The sequence below is a fragment of the Dermacentor albipictus genome, unplaced genomic scaffold (assembly GCF_038994185.2).
Source record: "Dermacentor albipictus isolate Rhodes 1998 colony unplaced genomic scaffold, USDA_Dalb.pri_finalv2 scaffold_28, whole genome shotgun sequence".
Lineage (NCBI taxonomy): Eukaryota > Metazoa > Arthropoda > Arachnida > Ixodida > Ixodidae > Dermacentor > Dermacentor albipictus.
This window is the reverse complement of record NW_027225582.1, coordinates 1,657,262-1,672,839: the sequence shown is the minus strand read 5'-3', so window position 1 is coordinate 1,672,839 and position 15,578 is coordinate 1,657,262. Positions and strand designations below refer to the sequence as shown.

The following is a 15,578-nucleotide window of genomic DNA, read 5'->3' as shown; positions in this document are numbered from 1 at the left end:
CTGAGAACCATACGCATACTGCTCAGTATCCTACAGCGGCGAAAGAAGAGTTTCCGGAAAGGTTCCGCTCAAGGAATGCGGTGCAATCCTTCGAGTCCCCACAGTGATGGCGGGGAGCGACCATTGCTTTTTTTCTCTCGTCTGCTAGCCAGAAAACGTCCAAAACTCTGTCCGGTGAAAATCCACTCGGCCAGAGAAAACCGAACGCGCACCAAAGTGTACCGCACGGTGGTCGGGGCCATACGAGATAAACGTATGCGCTCTGGTTGGCTCTGGCAGCCCGCGGTTAGGGTAGCGAGAACAAAAAAAAAAAATCGAAGAGGCTCAATGTGTCCTCGCGAATAAAAGTCAAAGTAGAAAAAGTAAATAAGAACGTATTTACTTTGGCTGGCTTGAGTGTCTTGACATGGATGTTCTGGCGTAGGTTAAAAAAAATGTTTATATTTTTTTATGTGACATGACGGCACAAATGAACCACCCCAACGCTTCGTCTCATTGGACCTCGCTGCCTGTTTGTCAACTCCTCTGCTAGTGTGTTGATTTGGCTTGTCTCGTTGTATGTTACGATGTAAGACTTTAGAAAAGTCAATAGACATTTGGCGTCAAATGTTTATAACAACATTAAACCCACAAAGTTCCGCAATTGAAAATCTAAAGCACAACTTTGGAAATGTCAATGCACCTTTCACATCAAGAGCTTATGAGATTTATACCCATAAAGTTTCGCTATTGATATCCATGCGCTCCACAGATTCCGTGGCCTCAGTGAGATGCCGCGGCGAGCCCGCTCACCATCAAAGTGCCCTCGAAACTTTGTGCTCGGATGGCACTGCTTGGCGTTATGTGACTCCCGGTGTATGGGCGTTGAATCCAGCCCGAGTTTGCAATCTTCGCGGTTAAATGTCTTTTCGAGCGTCAAAAAGACATTCTAGACAAAATCCAGAGTGATTTCCGGCGCCGGGGGTCGCTTTGGTCGGCGGTGCATGGACAGCACGAAAAAATTTCGGGGGGGGCTGAAGCCCCATAAGCCCCCCCCCCTGGCTACGCCCCTGGGGGGGACCTAACACAAGTAAATAAGGTATTTGCCCCAGTTCTTGGCACCATGTTGCAATGAATGCACTTTTTATTATTTGACGTTAATAAATACACTATCTATCCTAATTATTTTTTTAAACTTTCATAACGGCAGACGTGTGCCAGTAAGCCAGCAATATTGGTTTAAGGCCATGTCATGAACATTGCCAGAGAAGTACGTCGCTTCCATTCTGTGCGTTTCACATGCAACACTTAAGCCTGGTGCTCTGGTGTCGTTTCGCTGGTACGGCAGCATGCCCCCTTCTCACTTTCCTTCCCTTCTTATTCCATCTAGTGCTCAATGGACTTCACTTTTGGCAGCCTTGCACACAGTGTGTGCTCGTGTGTGTATGTGCTACCACCACCACAGGTTTTCATAATTTATATGACCTTCAGCTTTGCATTCGATGCCGCTGTTCTGCACTTGTGTGTTTTTATGAACTAGTCTCAGTAAAGGGGGTGAGAACAACTTTTTGCACTCTTGACAAATTCGCGCTTTGTACTGTAATTACTGGATCAAAAGCGATGCGTTCATACTCTTTTAACGTACTGAACTGCATGCAGACATCCTATTATTAATTTCCGCCTTCGTCTCTGTGCTTCCTTTCTCTAACAATGTGAAATATGATCGACTTCATTCCAGTGTATCCAATAGTGATCTGTTTCAAACAGTCTTGTTCCATGTTTCTTTTGTTTCAGAGTCTATCAGAGCAGAAAAGAGTTGCTGATGATAGAATAGCAGCTTATGCTCGGGGCATGTTGGAAGCTGTTGCTGCTGGAACAAACACGGCACAAGGCCAAGCTGACAGAGCTAAGGCCTTGGCTGGTGACTTGGACACCACAGAGTCGCAGAGCTGTGGCCAGCTTTTGTCCATGTTCCAGGGTGGCACGGTGCAAACAGCCAAAGCGCAGGAAATTTGTGAAGCTCTTCGTGTTTGCACTGCGAATGACATGGATAAATGCTCCTCGGTGGTCTCCAACTTCATCCTCAATGACCTACAGGAGTTTGTACACACTGGTAAGAGGGGGTTCCTTTAACATGCACTGTATATTTTTCTTAAAGAATGCATGGGTTTCAGTCGGTTGGTGGTATTATAGTTCACGGTTTTTGGTTCCAAGTAAGAGATGAAGACATGAGCTTGTCTGCTCTATTCCACCTTTATTCTGCATTCTAGAAAAAGGCAGCGACAATTTTTGTTCTGTCCAACGTATCCGGAATTTGGGGCCAAGGGAAATCTGGGGCCATATTATCACATAATATCATTACTGAGGTTTCTTAGCGCACGAAAAGGGACGAAAGACAGTGGCAAGATGCGTACACAGCGCTGTGTCCGCGTCTTTTCCTATAATAAATACAATGATTTCCCTATAATACGTATACAAAATTTCCCTATAATAAATACAATGAATAACCAAAGGACTTCTTTAGCTCTCTACAAGCTCCACTTCTGTTCAAACATGCAGGAACTACAGAGATGCTTTCATTATAACAACATTGAACCAATTTGAATCTAGTTTGCTGGATTGAAGAGTGCTAAATTCTATTGGCTGTGGGAAGAAGAGTTTTAATTTACGGTCCGGTATTTCAATAATGAGTTGTCGAGAATTGGAAACATTCTGCCTGAATTCTGTCTTAATTTAATTTTCCATCTCCACAGCTGTGCTCTAAAAATAGATTCAGTAGACTTCACTTCTTTTGACTCTGATTAATTAGGTTTTTCGGTGAATTCAATCCCAACTGGTGCCTATGCATTTCTATGGGCCCAAACTTTCGTTATCTCGATGCGAAAATTGGCCTTTGCTGCATAATTGTAACTTGACATGTCAGCATGCACACACCTGAGCATGCACTCCTATTGACCCTTTTTGCAGCGATTCCGCGAGCGCTGCCATGTCTAATCACGTAATGATGCGCCCATTGCTTGCCTCAACTGCCTCCGCTGTCTCCGTGTTTACAATGGATGTGTATGACGCCGGTGCGGCCTATCAAACCTCTGTTTTGGTAGATATCGTAGACCGTGACTTGGTGGACGACACGAAGTTTTGGCCACAGCTTCACAGAACATCCAAAGCGCTTTTGCAGCTGATTAAGCAATGCTCAAACGGCTCAAGCAGTGTATATGGTGTTTGTTTTAAAAGAGGGGCGAACCACGTGTTGCTAGCTATTCAAACGTTCCGCTCAATAATTGAATCAGAATTAGTGTGTTTTGCTCGGTAAATTTCCTCAGTCCAGTCACCACCTGATTATTTTCTGCTTGATTGCTCGCAGGTGTGCTCAGTTCCGATAGATTTGTTCTTGCTGTGCACAAGGCTTGAAACGTGGCTATTTAGTACAATGTAATACCTTGTTGCAAAAGATGTATTATCGCTAGTAACTCGCTTACTCTTGCGGATTGCCACAAACCATTCAGCTTCGACCATTTGTGCGTCATCAGTGTAGACCCTCATTTATTGCGCATATATGGTGCGCATATATTAAACTGTGTACCCATTCACTTATTGACCCGTTGGCGATAGAGTTGGCATGGTTCCGTGCCAGTTCGTGTAGATTCGTGTAGATACTGTACAAGAAACTTACTATGACGGAGGCGCTACTCTCTTTGTCGTTGTTTAACGAGCGACACTCACTCTTGCCGACGTTCCAGGGCTGAAGAACTTACTTTGGAGGTTAGCGGAACAACGCTGGCAGATGAGCAAATTTCTGTATCCTCGAGGAAAGTGCCAGTAAAACGTAACACGTATGAACAGTTGCAGCAGTGGTCCGCGAACTTGGCCACACATTCATTCCAATCCTTAATATGCCAGTCACTATTGTTGCACCCACACGCCTTCAATCTACATGATTAAATGCAGCATAATTGGAGCACAGTGCGTTATCAAAAACTCAGTTGCATTTCTGACAGCTGATTGAAACCATTACTGTTTGCACCTTGCTTCTGTGGGTATTCGTGCGCTGCCGCTGACACCACGTGCTGCGCGCCGCCAAAAGTGCCATCTCATTTCTCTAGAAGAAACTGCTCCGCGAAAAGGCTCAATAAAGATACCGATAGCACCCCTACAGTGGCAGAATCTGTCTCGGTGGAGCTTAGGAGACAGTGAATGTGTTAAACGCGCGTCATCTCTTGTCGAAAACGCCTGTTTTCAGCCCTCCCTAGGAAGATTTTCAAACAATAACCGTAGCTCGCAATGTCTAATTACGGTATTTACTTTATTCTAACGCGCGCCTTCCTTTCTTTTTCATGAATATTGGGTCGAAAATTGCCAACGTGGTGCAATTGAACACGAAACCATAACTGCTTTCATAGCAGTTGTATGCTTTACCGCATAAGCATTTTGTATTGAGGCAGAGCTGACTTCAAAATACTGTGTGGCGAAGCTCACTTTAAAATCCGGCCACTATTGTTCAGCAACTTTTCTAGCTAAAATATCGAGTAGGCATTAGATTTCTACTTCGTTTAGGAGCTGTGATGTCATTCCTAATTTTTTTTACTTTGGACACCTAGAAAATGGGCCTGCCTTTGCTCAATTCTAACACGCCACCAAATCAAATACTGCCAAAATGAATCTGCAGTATGTTTTGGTATTTTTTGTGTATCTTTGTTAATTCAACCCGCCGGATAATTCAGTCAACTTCGACTGTCTCGTTAGGGCCAGATTAATGGAAGTCGATGGTATTGCAACCTTGTGCAAGGTTATACAATCTAGTTGTCTACTTCAGACTATATAAGTTTGTAGCCTTGGTGAAATCGTTGCACTGTTTATAGAAGCTTTGCAAATGTTCTTGGATTATTTGCATAATTTATGGCAGTTAACGAAAGATTATTTTGTTCAATTTACATGACCCAATACAAGCAATCTACAGTATGGTGATCTATGGTTTTTTAGTGCCGAGTTATAATTATTTAACAAACATCCATGGCTCAGATAATCAATTTCCTAGTTGGTAGATTTTTGCCTTTTTCATTCCATGTACCAAAAGCATCAGTTCCCCACGCACTAATCAAATATCTTCTTTATTCCAGCGTATAATTAGATGGGATATCTCGAGATAAAGCTTCCATTTAATCGGTACTTCAGTAGACTGTCAGCCCGAGTGGTACCTTACCAACGATATTGTTGTACGCTCTGCTTTAGTATGCAAGCTTTCTCTCTCTGTCTGCCAGGCTGCACTCCTCAGAGGGAGGAATACCAATACCCGACGGAGTTGGCACAGACGTCGCCTCATGAGCAGATCTTGAGAAGGCTCGATACAGCCAGCAGTTTGAGCGCTGCAACAGGCCTAGCGCTGCCTACTCCTGATGAGGTAATTGCATTAGTGTATGTGTGCAGTAGACATGACATTGGTCATCGTATGCTACTTTGCATCATTGAGTGTTTTGGTAGTTGTAACTGTAATGCCTTGAAGTCAAATATCATGTCAGATGAACTTTTGTCGACTGCAGGTTATGTGGATGCCATCTGTTCTTGCATGTGCAATTGTCAAAGGCATATACAAGTTAATCAACACGGCTGTAAAACATTGTACGTCCATAATAACTGGAACGTGGGCACTTGTTGAAATTAGGCGCACTGCTGATAGTAATGTGCAAGGTGTTCCAGCTATTATGCTCAAAGTTCAGAAAAAGCTCAACCTTCTATGGATGAAATAAACTTCTCAGAGTATTTAATGTTCATAACAGTGATTTAAATCTCATAATGGAATGTTATAATCATGGTAGACATGTAGGACTTTTGAGCATTCCGGCATTGCAAGGAAAATATGAGTTTTTTTTCAGTAAAAACTGAGACTTAGGCTCAAAAGTCTTACATTCTGAAAATTATAGGCACTGTCGTCTCTTTCTATGTACTCCTCAGCAGGTGAAATGAGCCTGTTCCGCCATTTATGCTAAGCCTAGAAACAGGGATGAAAAATATCTTGACACCTCATTCTAAATTGCCCTAGTCTTTAGTAGGCCACTTGTACTGTGTTGTCATGAACTCAGTTCTTGTTCGCCATACCTTTGTGTGGTCAAAAAATGTGCTGACGATTGCCTCAATGGCCGGTCTCTGTATCCTAGCCATCTTTTACAATAGTTGCCCATCATTTGTGCTGTATTATTTAATCTCTTGGTAACACCTGCCTAACTCTCAGCGGCAGAAATTATGGCCTTGCACTAATATATATATATATATATATATATATATATATATATATATTGTAGCGAGATATAAGCTATTCTTTGTCATCTGTACATGATCATCATCATGTGGGGCTCATATGGGGTTCTTCTTCATCATCGCTTGTGGGGCTGGCTCTCGAGTGTGACCCGTGCTGTGGGCGTGATCGCCTCGCCGTATCTTCGAGTCAGAATAAACGTAGTGACGACTGCTACGTCACAAGTGGTGGAGTGTGCTTTTCGGTCGTCCGTCCTCTGACTCCCCGCTCAACCTCCTGGAGCTTCGATCGGGTCGCCGATTGTGCCAGCTGTCCGCCACCATGTCGCAGGACGAGCCAACAGGCACTTCTACTTCCACCATCTCGGCCTCGGCTACCCCGGCCTCCCCGTATTGGGTTGTCAGTGGACACCAGCGTGATCCCCATCTGTTTGCTGGACTTCGCGGGGAAGACGTCGAAGATTGGCTGGACGACTACGACCGAGTGAGTTCGGCTAACCGTTGGGACGATGCGTCCAAGCTACGTCACGTCGCCTTTTATCTGACCGGAGTGGCCAAGTCTTGGTTTTTCAACCATGAGGTTGATTTCACGAACTGGGGCGCTTTTAAACAGCAGCTCCGCCAAATCTTCGGCACACCGGCTGTTCGTTCCGCCCTCGCAAAAAAGACGCTCGACACTCGCAAGCAACAAACCGGTGAATCTTATACGTCGTACATCGAGGATGTGCTTGCTCTTTGTCGACGTGTGAACCCGGCTATGACCGAATCAGACAGAGTTCGCCACACCCTCAAAGGCATCGGAGCTATTGCTTTCCATGCTTTAGCCATCCAGAACCCCGCTACCGTTGCTGATATCGTCGCTACTTGCCAGCGCCTTGACGAACTCGAATCAGTACGGTTGCAGCCAGACACAACAGCGAACACTACTGCCGACGACCCTACTTTACGAGCAATGATACGCGCAATAATTCGAGAAGAGCTCCAGTATCTTGGCTTAGCCGCAGGGCCTATGCCTTGTCATGCCTCCGATACCAATCTGCGAGACGTTATCAAGGAGGAATTGGCGTCCATGGCTGGTGCAGCGTACACGGACCCTCTAACCCCTAGGGCCCCATCCACGTACGCACAAGTAGCCGCAGCTACTCCGGTCATCGTTCCACCGATGCCTCCGAAACCAACACCGGCCCCCATCGCGTCCATGACTACCAGCGCACCTACCCAAACCAGCTATCCGCAGTGGCGTCCTCCTCGTCCCATCTGCTACTACTGCGGCTATCGTGGCCACATAGCACGTTTTTGCCGCAAGCGCCAGCAAGACGAGCGTCGCGGATATGACGTATACGAACGGGATGACTTTTCGCCCGGAGCTACTTTTCAACGTCTAGGGAGCTTCCACGACCAACGCCGTCCTTATGGTCCACCGCGCGGACGCTCTCCATCGCCTACTGTAGCATCCGAGACGGCTCAGCCGTACCGTCCTGCGAGACGCCGCTCGCCGTCCCCCCTTCGCCGCTCTACGTCACCACTGAGACCTGCTTCTCAATTCGCCGATCGTCGTCCGGAAAACTAAAGTATGCAGCTTTTGGAGGAAAAGCTGCATCGAACGACAGGACAGAAATTCCTCCATCGCGTCCGTGCAATGTGATATTGGTTGTAATAGAAGGTGTCCAAGTAGAGGCTTTAATAGACACTGGTGCTAGTGTTTCAGTCATTCACTATGAATTGTGTTCGCGACTTCGGAAAGTTACGACCCCCTATGATGGACCTACGCTACTCGCTGCTCAAGGGGCTACCATTCGACCTATCGCCATGTGCACAGCTCGTATTTCTATCGATGTACTTCTGCATTACGTACAATTTGCAGTGCTAAGTTCGTGTGCGCAGCAGCTCATATTGGGATGGGATTTTCTTTCTACGGCCTCCGCCTCCATCTGCTGTGGGCAACGCGTTCTCCACATGACCGACACGACATACTCACTTCAGGCAGATGACGCACGACTTCACTTTCTTGCTGCAGAAGATACCGCGCTACCTCCTCGCCATCAAAGCATTGTGACTATCACGTCTGATGTGATTGACTGCGGCGACGTGCTCGTATTACCATCTGCACGCTGTCTCGCAAGAGGGATTACCTTTGCATCAGGGCTGGTTAGGTTTGATCATGGCTCTGCGCTTCTCTACGCTACAAACCCGACCTCCGAAAAAATTCTCATTTCTAAAGGCACTACATTGGCTTCCGCCACCGAATCGGAGTCTATATCTGTTGTTTCATTTAAACCAGCTTCCTCTGAAGTTCCTTGTACCGAACGGACCGCATCTCCTTCAGCTCTTGCAGCTGCCATCAGTTCCGACCTGACACCTTCGCAGTCACAACAATTGCTTGCTTTGCTCCAGAAACATGAAGCTTCGTTTGACGTGCATTCAGCTTCGTTGGGAAAGACTTCGATTACGACGCATCGGATAGAGACAGATGGTACATGCATCGTGCGCCGTAGACCATATCGCGTATCGCTAGCCGAGAGGAAAGTCATTGACGAGAACGTCGCCGACATGCTCCAACGGAATATAATACGCCCTTCTGCTAGCCCTTGGTCTTCCCCCGTTGTTTTGGTTCGGAAGAAAGACGGCTCTGTTCGATTTTGTGTCGACTACCGAGCACTTAACAAGATCACACGCAAGGATGTATACCCTATGCCGCGAATAGACGATGCCTTGGATTCCCTGCAAGGTGCCGAGTACTTCTCCAGCATCGATCTACGTTCCGGCTACTGGCAGATCCCTATGCATGAGGACGATAAAGAGAAAACAGCGTTTTCAACACCAGATGGGCTCTACGAATTTAATGTCATGCCATTCGGCCTCTGCAATGCACCCGCAACGTTCGAGCGCATGATTGACACCGTTCTTCGTGGCCTGAAGTGGAAGACTTGCCTGTGCTATCTGGATGATATTGTTGTTTTCTCGTCAACTTTCTCTCAGCACCTGCAACGTCTGGATGAAGTTCTCACATGCCTTGCCAACGCTGGACTTCAGCTAAACACCAAGAAATGCCATTTTGCGAGCAAGACGATTAAGGTACTCGGTCACATTGTGAGCAAAGATGGCATTCGTCCTGATCCTGACAAGGTTTCGGCAGTTCGGCACTTCCCTCGTCCCGAAAAGACCAAAGATTTGCGCAGTTTCCTAGGCCTCGCCTCCTATTTTCGCCGATTCATACGAGGCTTCGCCTCAATAGCGTCACCTCTGCACAAATTACTGGGTTCTAATGTTCCCTTTGTGTGGTCTCCCGAATGTGAATCTGCGTTCGCCCATCTGAAGCGCGCTCTCACATCGGAACCAGTACTACGCCATTTTGATGAAGCTGCTCCTACCCTCCTGCATACGGATGCTAGTGGTCATGGCATTGGTGGCATTCTCCTACAGCGAGACGACGCTTTAGGGGAGAGGGTCGTCGCATACGCAAGTCGCGTTCTGACAAACGCCGAAAGGAATTACACCATCACAGAGAAGGAATGCCTAGCTATCGTTTGGTCTGTACAGAAGTTTCGACCTTATCTTCACGGCCGCCATTTCACCATCGTTACAGACCATCATGCATTGTGCTGGCTTTCGACGCTGAAAAACTTGTCTGGACGGCTTGGTCGGTGGATCCTTCGTCTACAGGAATACGACTTTACTATTACCTACAAGTGCGGAAAAAAACACCAGGATGCAGACGCGCTTTCTCGCTGTCCGCTTCCTACGACACCATGCAATGGACCTCCAACTACCATCCGTGACAAGCTTTCGCATGACCCCTCTTCACATGCTTTCTTGTTGGCCACTGTAGACGAGATGCCTAAACACGACAACGGATTCTTCCAATCTCATCAATTGGCGGACTCTTACTGTCGGCGCATCATAGACCACCTTCAAGGAGCTTCGCGCCCACCTAACGCCCGCCTTCGTCGACAGCTGACGCAATTTAAGATTGACAACCGCGTCCTGTGCCGTCATGTCTATCACCCTGACGGTCAGCGCTGGGTTCCTGTCCTGCCACGCTCTCTACGTGCTCATGTCCTGCAGGCTTCTCACGACGACATGACTGCTGGTCACCTTGGTTTCCAGAAAACCTATGACCGCATCAAAGGTCGCTTCTACTGGCCTGGAATGTCCGCCAGTGTAGCGAGGTATGTCGCTTCCTGCGCCCTATGTCAGCGTCGAAAGCTCCCTACATCAGCTCCAAGCGGACAACTGCAACCGGTTCCTTGTCCGTCGCAACCATTTGAAATCGTTGGCATTGACCTGTATGGTCCTCTTCCTGTGACTCCCACCGGTAAACGATGGATTGTGACAGCCGTTGATCACTTGACACGCTACGCCGAAACAACTTGTGTGAGCTCTGCTTCAGCCTCTGAAGTTGCTGCATTCATACTTCAATCCTTAATACTGCGCCACGGTGCTCCTCGCGTCCTCCTGAACGACCGTGGAAAAGCATTCCTCTCGCAACTAGTAGATGAAGTACTCAGAGCCTCCGGAACCACCCACAAGACTACCTTTAGTTACCATCCACAAACTAACGGCCTCACAGGGCGATTTCATCGCACGCTGTCAGACATGCTAGCCATGTACATCGAACCGGATCACAGAAACTGGGACGCAATTTTGCCATTCGTGACTTTTGCGTATAATACCGCCGTTCAACGCACGACCGGTTACTCGCCATTCTACCTTGTCTATGGTCGTTCGCCCAGTTCCTGTCTTGACGCCTCTTTCTTCGCGCCAACTGTCAATCAATGTCCATCCTCCTTTGAAGAATATGTGTCCCGCATTCTGCGTTGTCGCCAGCTCGCTCGCATCAACACCGAAGCACAGCAACAGGACCGCAAGCAGCATTACGACGCCTCTCATCGCGTCGTGTGCTTCCGCCCTGGCGACGAAGTGCTACTCCGGACACCAGTTCGTACTCCTGGCTTGTGTGACAAGTTTCAACTTCGGTTCATCGGCCCCTACAAAGTCTTGGAGCAGACTTCCCCGGTTAACTATCGCGTGGTACCAGTTATTGTTCCAAGTGACCGCCGCTGCCGCGCTGCTGAGGTTGTCCACGTGTCCCGTATGAAGCCTTTCACGAGGCGTTCGCCGCCCCTTTGAATTGCGGCCAGGATGGCCGCTCTCGTGCGAGGGGACATTAGTGTAGCGAGATATAAGCTATTCTTTGTCATCTGTACATGATCATCATCATGTGGGGCTCATATGGGGTTCTTCTTCATCATCGCTTGTGGGGCTGGCTCTCGAGTGTGACCCGTGCTGTGGGCGTGATCGCCTCGCCGTATCTTCGAGTCAGAATAAACGTAGTGACGACTGCTACGTCACAATATATATATATATATATATATATATATATATATATATATATATATATATATATATCATATTTACTTGCGTAATGAACGCACTCCCAACTTTGCTATTCTACAGTTCCACGATTCAACGGCCGTGCTGTACTTTTGCGGAGAGACTACAATCTTTGACTCTCGCATGTGTGTTTACAGCAAGTCCACTTAAGGTTTAACGCATCTTTTTCGCCGGTGCCGGGGCAATGGCACCTCGCAGATTTGAGAGAGAAAGGACCGCAAATGGCTCTCTGCAACATATGCAGTTTACGTGCTTTACGCTGACGCATACATACTGACACGTGTACTTATCTTTATCGAGCAACCACGTTTTGCCGCCTAACAAATGCAATCGCACAGCGTGGGACGCGCCTGCATGTATCCGAAGTTTCTGGAAAGTTATCGATGCTTCTATCCGCTGTCTGTTGTCACCGAACCTTATGTTATCTGATTTCATCACCTGACGCGAATGGTGTAGAACTTTGTGGAAGACACGCGGGTCCCAATGGTTAATCTGGAACATTCGACGACCGATCTATAAAAGCCGACGCGCATGACCCGCTGATCAGATTTCCGACGATCGCCGACCGTGTTCGCCGCTATCGTTGTGCTATAAGTGTAGCCTGTTTTGTGGGCACAAGTTCGCCCAATAAAAGCTAGTTTTGTATTCCACCGTATTGCTGCTTTCTTCACCGTCACTACCACGTGACAATATATAATAGGAGAGCGCGAGCACGGAGCACGGGAGGGTTGAAGTGAAGAACGGGCAGCCGGCACTTGATCTGCATAGCGTTCATAGTCGGGCGTAGTGTTGAATTTGCGTGTCTGTGGCTCACGTTTCTGCCTGCCTTGTGTTTCGCTGTGTGTGATGGGATGGGTGTGTGAAGTCAAGTTATACACCTGGTGCAGGACGAAGAGTTTATCTGCTCACAAAATGAAAACTCTGATCAGACACCAATAAACTTTGACATGCCGATGAGCAGGATGGTCAAGGAAATAGACATATACAGAGGGCTTGTCAAACCAGGTGCGTGCCGTGCTAAAACGTGATGGTTGCGATAATGGCACCCTGCCGGAAGCGGCTGCGAGGACGATCTGGAGCGCGATCGGCGATTCGTTTAGTTTCGCCACGCGCGATTGGCCAAGGCCAATCGCGCGCGGCTGCCGCATTGGTTCTTTATTCTATAGTGGAACTACGATGTGGATGAAGCGGCCAGTGACCTGAACGGCAGGTCTAATGGTTCCGTTGCGGAGTGAACTTACAGTTTGCAATTGGTATACATGTATTTTTACTGTTAGATGCGGTCTTACGCATGTTCCAATTCATTATTGTCTTACTTCAATTTTTGCTGTTTCGAAAATGTCGCCATGAAACTTACCCTGCATAATGAACGCACCTCCCAACTTTGCGTCGGAATATTGGGGAAAAAAGGTGCGTTCATCACGCGGGTATATACAGTATTTCTTTTTCAACGACGTGTTGGAAACAATGCCTTTCCATTGCAGGCAAACAACTGCACCAATATTGTTCTTGGACTAAAATAAGCAGGCAACGAATGCATCGTGCATCGACTTTTGACGAATGAAAATGTTATTTCAAAATACTGTTGGTGCTTTCTACTGATCGCCAGGTAGTGAGTGAGTGGTCTGAGAGAAAAGCGTCCATAGGTTTAGGTCCCCACCGTCTCTAAATAGAAATTTCGTCAGAAAGGGCTAAAACAGACGCGCCATTCCCTCCTTGAAACTTATTGTCATCGCTGCCCTTCTTGAAATATTGTTTGAACTGATAATAAAACGATACTGAACCAGCGAGAACAGCTTGTATGAGACATTCCTCACCAAACGCACGAGTCCAATTGTCATAAGTATCTGTGGTTTTGTTAAGAGGAAGCTTAGAAGTAGTTTCGTTCGGCCACCACTGCAACGATTTTGATGAGGTTTGCTGCTTTTACAGAAAATCAGTTCTAATCTAGTATCTCTAGGAAGTGGATTTTCAATTTTTGCTGTCAATATGTATTTTTAGAAAAATTCTCATAAAAAAGATATTACAATTTTCTTAACCGCACCTGATATATCTAGAACAGATGAGAATGACACAGTCTGTACTGCTCTGAAATATTCGACTAATTTGTGAGTGTGACATGGAAAACCCTTGCAAACATTGTAACAATTTCATGCGAGCTGCAAGTTCATATAGTGAGCAAAACGAGGACAAGGTGAAAGCGGGAGCCAAGGTTTCGACAAGTGGACTTGTCTTCACTTGTTGTCAGCAGTTCAACCTCGGTCCACTGGTCTCCTGGGTTGTTTTCGGTCAACTCAAGGTCATCTTGAAGCTGCACAGGTGCTTTGAAAAGCCCTTCTTTTCGCCAGCAGTTGCTAATGGTGGGCGCCTTCAAGTTCCAACAAGCTCCTGTGAGCATTTCCACTGCCTGACGAATATTGATTGCAGTCGGATGCTTTAGGCGAAGGTTGATAATCAACTGCTGCACAAGGCACTTAAGAACTTCTGCTTTCACACTCTTTATAATACCCTAGTCTAGGGGTTGCAGCAAGGACGTGTTGTTTGACGGCATAAACTTCAAGCAAACGTTCGTCAAGCGAAGATTCACGGTGTGAGCAGAGCAGTTGTGGACAACCAGTAGAATTCTTCAGTCATCCCTCCTCATTTGGTCGTGGTGTTTGATGAGCCATTCGGAAAAAAAGTTCTCTGGTCATCCAGGCTCGTTTGCTGGCGTGGTAGTCTTATGTTAACGACATGACATTTTTGAGGCAGTGAGGCTTCAAGCGCTTCCCGATGACGAGCAGAGTAATATTCTCTCCCCTGCATGCGTTTCGCGCATGCAGGGGAGCCTCGACCACTTTCTTCAGAGGGTGTAAATAAGTTGTTCTACATGGTCTGCTTAATGCTTGAGTTTTTTAGAGTCCAGATATAGCGAAAAAGTGGTTATAGTGAAGTAATTCCTGATTCCCGCCGACTTCATTATAACCGGGCTACACTGTACTATACATCGCTCTCAAGTAGACCACTAATATGCGAATAGGACTTCAGCAAAACCCTTGTAAACAATGTAACAAATTCACGTAGGATATAGACTGATATATCAAATTTGTCCGCTTTATGTGTTCTAACAGATGCAGTTTACAGAACTGTGTGCTTCTATGTTCTTTTTCAGATATGTAGCTCTGCACCATGAATGAATATAGAAGTTTATAAACTTAATAATTTTTGAATTTCTTGAAAATCCAGCTTTTAAATTGTAATCACTGCTTGATATAGAATTTCGATTGAAGTTGCTCTCTCAAATCAACAAATTTCATTAAAGGTCGGCCCAGTGGTTGTCTGACAATAATGTTTCTGCATTTTACATGTATATGAATAGGCGGCATTGAATTTCGGCCCAAGCTAATGTTTCTTCTTAATGTTATTTGTGCAAGGAGAATGCAATGTTATTTTCTCACTTGCGGAATTTTCTCTCATTTCGTTGATTCTGCAGCTGGCCGACAAAGAAAACGCCGCCCTGACTGCGAAGCCACAAGAACTACGCAAACTTACATCTGAAAAGCAACTGACGCCTCGAAATACGTAGCGCAATTTAACTGCATGAACCATGCATTTTGCTTTTCCTTGATCATAACTGATTATACAAACTTTTTTGCTTTTATTCTTTGATGACTGCACACCAAACTCAACTTGGCAAAACCAAGACTTTGCTCAGCATTGGTGCCTCTGCAACAACGCAGGTCTTCTGCAGCAGTCTTTGCTTCCTCTGCTTGCGTCTGGCTTGTCTCCCTGTAGACGCCAACGAGCGCCACCATTAATGGTATTCTGGAAAAAAAATGACAACTTCGAATAGTAAATTCTAAAATTAGATATGAAAAGAACAGCAGATTATTCGAGTCCTATTCGAAATTTTGAAAATTTCCACATTTAGATGCTACCCATTGTTCGATCTCACTTTTCAAACGTAAAATATTTGT

The 15,578-nt window shown here is 46.4% G+C and overlaps 1 protein-coding gene across 3 annotated transcripts in view; it reads left to right on the top strand.

The window, feature by feature from the left end:
• The window catches only part of LOC139052644 (kinesin-like protein KIF11), a 210,399-nt gene extending 195,045 nt beyond the window's left edge, over positions 1-15,354 (top strand). For 2 of the 3 annotated variants that reach the window (XM_070529709.1, XM_070529707.1), the window contains exons 21-23: positions 1,774-2,092; positions 5,238-5,377; positions 15,095-15,354. In XM_070529709.1, the coding sequence (XP_070385810.1) occupies positions 1,774-2,092; positions 5,238-5,377; positions 15,095-15,187 (552 nt within the window). In that variant the 3' untranslated portion in view covers positions 15,188-15,354. Of the gene's footprint in view, positions 1-1,773; positions 2,093-5,237; positions 5,378-13,106; positions 13,159-15,094 lie in introns of those variants that run through there. The other variant, XM_070529708.1, reaches the window with a different exon arrangement.
• Positions 15,355-15,578: the final 224 nt, after the last annotated feature.